General features: G+C 36.6%; 1 protein-coding gene across 1 annotated transcript; it reads left to right on the top strand.

The window, feature by feature from the left end:
• Positions 1-525: 525 nt before the first annotated feature.
• LOC104110842 (O-fucosyltransferase 7-like) lies at positions 526-6633 on the top strand. Its single transcript, XM_070200088.1, has 12 exons — positions 526-895; positions 1329-1427; positions 1620-1719; positions 1837-1904; positions 2492-2580; positions 2748-2928; positions 3007-3135; positions 3225-3358; positions 3619-3832; positions 5131-5315; positions 5395-5490; positions 6011-6633. Exons 1-12 carry the CDS (start codon positions 749-751, stop codon positions 6171-6173), a joined length of 1605 nt encoding a protein of 534 aa, XP_070056189.1. The 5' UTR covers positions 526-748; the 3' UTR covers positions 6174-6633.
• Positions 6634-6818: the final 185 nt, after the last annotated feature.

Here is a 6818-nt window from a genome sequence, read left to right as displayed (position 1 = left end):
TGACTTTTCTATTCAGCTCTATTTTCACCAATTTTTCTCTTATTTGATCATTTTTCCGCATAAATTTGTTCCTACACATAAAAAAACACGTAATGAACATATTTTCACTTCAAAAGTGGTGTGAACTCCCGCAACTCACACAAAAAATAACACACAAACACGCTCAAAACATGTATTTTTCATCATTTATCACCTATTTATCACACGAGAATAATTTACCGGTGTTCCAAGACACTCATTCTACTAGTATACAAGCTAAGAGGGAATTATGAAATAAAAAGTTGTGATTAGCGATAGATAAATATATATATATATATATATATATATATATATATATATGGATAATTACAAGGTTATTAAGTAGATTTACTAATCCGATTTTGACCTCTCGTACTTTCGTATAAAACTCTTGTCTCATTGTAATTGGCCCATTGTTCACTAATATCATCGGAATTTTCTCTCTCATCCCGCATTTATTATAACTCTTTGCTTAGTACCCAAAACCCAACCATGAATATTATTAATTAATGGTAATAATAGCAGTATATAAATGCCTCAAAAACCAAAAGCTAAAACCCCCCACCAGCTAAGAGATTTCAACTTTCAAGAACCCAACACATTGTTACAAAATTCCACGCAAGACAGTATCAAAATCAGCCGATTAATTTTCTCCGTCAACAGCCTTAAATATCAAAAGGGTGTGTGAAACTGAGATTTTGTGTATATATTTTTGGGTTTATATTGAAAGATGCAGAAGAAAAGGTGGAGGACAGTGGTGATAGTGCGAAAGGTGTTAACTTTTGCAATAGCTGCAATAGCGATTGTGGCTCTTTTATATGTTCATGTTGTATTTCCTGCCTCTGAAGTCACCAAGTTGCCTGATAAACTTCCCACGGTATAGTTCTTGAACTGTAATATTTATTTGATTAATTTTGTTAAATATGTTTCATGGTCTTTTTTGCCCCTGTTTGAAGGTGTTAATCTTTGTTCTCTCTATTTTGTGTAATAATGACTTACTTTTACTAATTACTGAATATTGGAAATGGGATCAGATGGAACGAAATGGATAGTGAGGATTCATATACCTGACCTCAGCTAAGTTGATATTGAGGGGGTCTGATAAATTTTGTGTTTTTTAGAGTTTATTTGACTAAATTGTTGATTATTTTTTTGTTTTTTTTATCAAATTGTTGTTTTAGGATGATGGTTGATGGTGAAAAATTGAAAATAGTCTTGTAGTGTTTTCTTTCGTTGTTACCTTTGTTCTTTGGTTATGGTTGTCCTTTAAGGTTTAGGTACTGATCTGGGGTGCTTTATTATTATTATAGCAACATGAATCTTCATACCAAAAGCTGAGTAGAGAGCGAAGCTGGACTCAAGAACATGCCCCACCCCATTTGGCAAAGGCTCCTCTCACTGCTCGCAAGGTTTTACACTCTCTCTAAATATATTTAGTTTTATCCCTAAAAAAAAAAACTTTCTTCAAGTAAATTGTATTTATGATGGCATTAGTGTTGGATCGTATGATTTGACGTATGTTTGTAGATGTTCGACATAGGACTGTGTACATACGAAGTAGTTATACATATTTCATGTTTTCACTTCTTTAGATTTGACAGTCAGATGCAGCAAGTCGAAATGGGAGTTTGGACAAGTTATGGAAGCCACCTCCGAACCGCGACTATGTTCCTTGTGTTGCTCTGAGTCCAATATATACATGTAAGTAATTCCTTGTTCCCATTACAACATAATTTTAGAAAGTAGCTTTGTTCGTTCTTGAATCAAATGTATATGATTTTTCTGTGTTGCTTATATTTCATTGCAATTTACCTCCAGCCCCTCCAGAGTCTCGAGGCTACCTGCTGGTGCATACGAATGGTGGGCTCAATCAGATGAGAGCTGGGGTCCGTATTCTTTGCATCTCTTTTCCTTTTCACATACTAGTGTTGTCTGTTTCTATTTCAATTTCATGATTATTTTTACTTTTACCTTTTAGTATCATGCTCCATTGTAATATTTATGTCGACAATAAAATATGCCTGAAGTGTGGTTTGGACCTCTGAGGTCTCTCTTTTTTCAAAGATCCGACTAAAACATCAATACTAGACTTATCTTTGATTTGCAGTGTTATGTAACTGTATTAGAAGTTAGCTGACTAATTCTTTTGAAGGAAGGTCTGTTATGTTAAATATGCATCTTTAATTAATGATAATCAAACTCAGCTTATATCTCTCCAATTGATAGGCCTTCATCACTTATCGCGTTCTGTCTTTGGTTAACATTTCAAATTGCAAGAAAGCCACTTAGTTCCCCTAAACCAGTATACATGGTTTGTTATAGAAAATTTTAATGCATATTCATTAATTATTTTCTTTCTAAGGTGATTGGTCCTTTGTAAATATGTTTATTGTGTATCCATGATATATGCATAAAACATTTAGTTGTCATTATTTGTGGCTTTCTGCTGAAAGCAGTGGTTGTTGATTTGTAGATATGTGACATGGTTGCTGTTGCTCGTATCATAAATGCTACTCTAGTGATCCCTGAGCTTGATAAGCGCTCACTTTGGCAGGACTCAAGGTAAATGATGTCCTTCTAGCGAGAAATTCCTTTCTTTTGGGGTTTCAAGCTCATTTTGAACTGTTGTTTGCAAGGGGACCAGCATCCTTTTCATCCTTATGGATTGAATGTACAGAGTAATTTATGTATAAAGTGGTGAAATTTACTCTTCTATGCCTGAATTGCAGCAATTTCTCCGATGTCTTTGATGAAGACCATTTTATTAGTTCTTTGGAAAATGATGTAAAGGTTGTCAAAAAGCTACCGAAGGAACTGGCATCTGCAACTAAAGCAGTTAAGCATTTTAGGAGTTGGTCCGGTGTAGATTACTATGAGGAAGAGATTGCACGACTATGGGATGAATACCAGGTACATAAAACGAATCTGCATGCCGGGAAAGCAAAAATATTTATTTGTAACTAATGGATGTGATCTTATCTTTTTTAGATCATTCGAGCTGCCAAGTCCGATTCAAGGTTGGCAAATAATAACCTGCCTCCTGATATTCAGAAGTTGCGCTGCCGAGCTTGTTATCAAGCCCTTCGATTTGCTCCCAAGATTGAAGCAATGGGAAAGGTGAACATTTTGTTGATGCTTAGTTCAAAGAACACGTTTTAACTGTTTCTTTGCCCAAGCTTTTTCATTAATTCAACTTCTATTTGCAGATGTTGGTTGATCGGATGAGATCTTATGGCCCCTATATTGCTTTACATTTGCGATTTGAAAAGGACATGCTTGCTTTTAGTGGATGCACACATGATCTATCCGCAGAAGAAGCTGAGGAACTGAAGACAATTAGGTAGATTTGTTATGACATATAGTTATCTGATAGTCAGAGCATGCGCATGTAGTTTGTTGTTGGCTAAAAACTAACCTCTTCAAAGAATAGATTGTCTGCTAAGAACACTTTTTAACAGGTCAAACATCAGCCGTCTCCAAATGAAATTTGCTAAAATCAAACGCATTGCACTTTTATATGCATTAGTAGCATGCTCATTGACTAGATTGTTTGACACTCGTAATCTGGTGATTTTTATTCATTATCTTGATCGTTTGCAGGGAAAACACCACATGGTGGAAGGTGAAAGAGATTGACCCTGTAGAACAAAGAACTAAAGGCTATTGTCCCTTAACTCCAAGAGAAGTTGGAGTATTCCTTTCCGCTCTTGGATTTCCATCAAACACGCCGATATATATTGCTGCTGGAGAGATATATGGGGGTGATTCCCGTATGTCTGATCTATTGTCGCGTTACCCCTTATTAATGAACAAGGTATATGGTCTGCAAACCTTCCTTGCATTGTTTCTTAATGTCTTGGGTGATTTTTGTGAGTTAGATATCTCACTTGATTGTGGATTTGTATGAATGTGAGTTAACTGTTGGTGAATTTGTATGAATGTGCATGCCCATGAACTCAGAAGGTCAGATTAGTGATGAAAGATTGAAGAATCTTTTACAGAGCAAAATGGGCCAGTAGAAAGTTTCTAAGTCGATAAACACGATGAAATAGTTTTGTCATGGGTGTTATCAAACACATCATGTCATCATCCAAATTGGAGCCATGACCAGAACCTGATGGACTCATCCGATTGAATGAACCCATGTCTAATTAACTAGTTCAGCTATGTTTATACAAGCAATAGTGTCTCCACAACTTAAACATGATTATGGATATCCAAGACCGGACTGTAAGTACATTGAGTATACCTCTAGAGTGGTTTTACATTCAAATTAAACTAACACAGAAGATGGAGATAGTTCCACAAAGACAAGCGTGGGGCTCACGATAAACTAATTCAAAACCTCAATGTGCTCAACTCTTGGTCTCAATGTCTGCATATGCGTCTGAATATCATAGCTGCTCCAACTTAATTTGGTCCAGCTAGCATAATAATTTGAACATTTCCTTTTAGTGAATGATGAAGATAATCATCCACAAATTTTGCCAAATATTGATATTGTCATTCTTTATAGCAAGTATACTTGGATAGAAGAGAACCGAAAAAAATGAATAGAATTTCTTGGTGGACAGAGTTACCTTGTACATGTTGCTGGTGGGAAGTAACGGGTATCTCATGGAGTTAGTCGAGGTGCACGCAAGTTGGGCCAGACACCATGATTATAAAAGAAAAATGAATAGAAATTGTCTTGGGTCTTTTGACAGATTTGTAAATTTTAACTGGAATGCATGATTTTAAAAAAAAAAGGGGGGGGGGGGGGGGGGTCATTGGTATATCCTTTTAAGCTTTGTCAATACTTGAAATGGCGGTTGTGATGTCCCCATTGAGATGAGCAAGGTCTTTAAACACTTGAGCTATTCTGATGTCCAATTTCTTATTTTGATGCTTCTTGAGATCTCAAACAGAACTGATTTGGTTAGTCTTTCCAGATGCTGAATCTGCAGTTGACATGAATGAATTACCCTTATTACCTCTGTTCCTTATGATATTTAACTGAATCTCAGTATCGCTACTCAGTCTACCAAAGCCATATAATCTTAAAAACCAAATAGTCTGATTTATAGGTTCCCGCATGCTTGAAGAGTGATTTGCGTATTCTCCCTCTTGCAGGAGAAGTTGGCTTCTGTTGAAGAGCTTGAGCCATTCATCAATCACTCGTCTCAATTGGCGGCCCTGGACTATATTGTGTCTGTTGAGAGTGACATATTCATTCCTTCATACTCCGGAAATATGGCAAGAGCAGTTGAGGGACATCGTCGATTTCTGGGGCATAGAAAAACAATCTCCCCTGATAGGCAAGACCTCATTTCTAATATCTAGTCTGCTTGGAGGATTATAATTACCTCCTACTAATACTTTCCTTGTGATCATCAGGAGAACTCTTGTCCGGATTTTTGACAAAATTGACCAGGGTAGGATGAAAGAGGGGAAAAATCTGTCCAATCGCATTATCGAAATCCACAGAAGACGGTATGCTGATGTAGAGATATTTTATCTGTTTGCAAAATATAATCAGGGTGCTGATGACAGTCTTGATGCCATTGTTTAGATGGTCATGTTAAATGTCAATATAGTGGCTAGATTTCTATAAGAATTCTAACAGTTATCTGCTTGCAATTATGCTCGTCCTATCTTTCTGGAGTGATGATGCACTTTCTTTGTGGTGTGTTTGGGCAAAGGTCTGCCCTTGTATGCTCTTAGAAGTTTGCCCTAGCATCGGCCAATAACAAGTGATATCTATGTGACTTCCACTTTTAAGCCGATGACTGAAATTGCAAATTTGAGTTCTGTTGTGCTCTTACCTACTTTGTATAGGTTCTCTTGAACTCCTGTGACAAAAACAGTGCATCTTGGATTTTGGTTCTAGTATGCTGTTCTGTCCGCATTATGGAATCCTTTGCTTATGTTATTAGATTGCAGATATGGGTATTTTAACCAAGAACGGCACAAATTGGTAATATGATCTCATTGGTTTACTTCGATTATGCAGGCAAGGATCGCCTAGAAAGAGGAAAGGGCCAATTGCAGGTACAAAGGGAACGGATAGGTTCCGCTCGGAGGAGGCATTTTATGTAAATCCTTTGCCAGACTGTTTATGTCAAAAGGTATCGTCATACACGAACAATTCTTATAGTATCAGGCAGTTCAGATGAAGCACAAGACCAATGTTTTTCGGAGAAAATGTGCCCAAACATTGTATTAGTGATGCTGTTTCAGTCTTATTTATTGAAGCTGGAGCAGGCACAAGCCGACTAGCATGCGGAATGTGCATATACGATGAGATTAGATTGTTCTAAGTGACTCATAGGTGTAGATGATTGAAGAAAATAGATTTCTCCATTGAGATGAGGCTTCCCATGAAGGGGAAGTTGATCAAGTCAAGAGAAGTGTAAAACATGTCAAATTTGTACAGATGGACAACAGGCTCATTGTGGAGAGTGGAGATACTTTTTTTCTCATTTACATTTAGCTCTTTCTTTTTCTTTTGGTGTCTATTTATTATTATTGACATTCTCAACAAAAGAAAGCAAATCAATTCAATCCTCCCCCAAAATACATCTTATCCTTGTAAATGCTTAACTTGCTATTGGGAAAAATTGTCCTTTCTTGGTATACTCTCGCTTCTTGTCTACCAGTCCTGGATGTAGAGAGGCCTCGATGCATGTATTACTTAAGAACGAAGAAGAGGCATTTTATATCTATTGTCAGTTGATACAATATATTACTCGGTAAGGTGCTTGGTGTGATTGGAAAATATTTTATAAAATGGAAATTTCAGTACTAACTTGTTATAAATA

The sequence above is a fragment of the Nicotiana tomentosiformis genome, chromosome 4, assembly GCF_000390325.3.
Source record: "Nicotiana tomentosiformis chromosome 4, ASM39032v3, whole genome shotgun sequence".
Classification (NCBI taxonomy): Eukaryota; Viridiplantae; Streptophyta; class Magnoliopsida; order Solanales; family Solanaceae; genus Nicotiana; species Nicotiana tomentosiformis.
This window is presented reverse-complemented; position numbering and strand designations above follow the sequence as displayed.

Excerpts from the sequence above, each read along its gene's own strand:
- LOC104110842 (XM_070200088.1), top strand. The coding sequence starts at position 749 with ATGCAGAAGAAAAGGTGGAGGACAGTGGTGATAGTGCGAAAGGTGTTA. Across the intron at positions 2,581-2,747 it reads TCACTTTGGCAGGACTCAAG|CAATTTCTCCGATGTCTTTG; the intron begins GTAAATGATGTC and ends CCTGAATTGCAG. Across the intron at positions 5,491-6,010 it reads ATCGAAATCCACAGAAGACG|GCAAGGATCGCCTAGAAAGA; the intron begins GTATGCTGATGT and ends TCGATTATGCAG.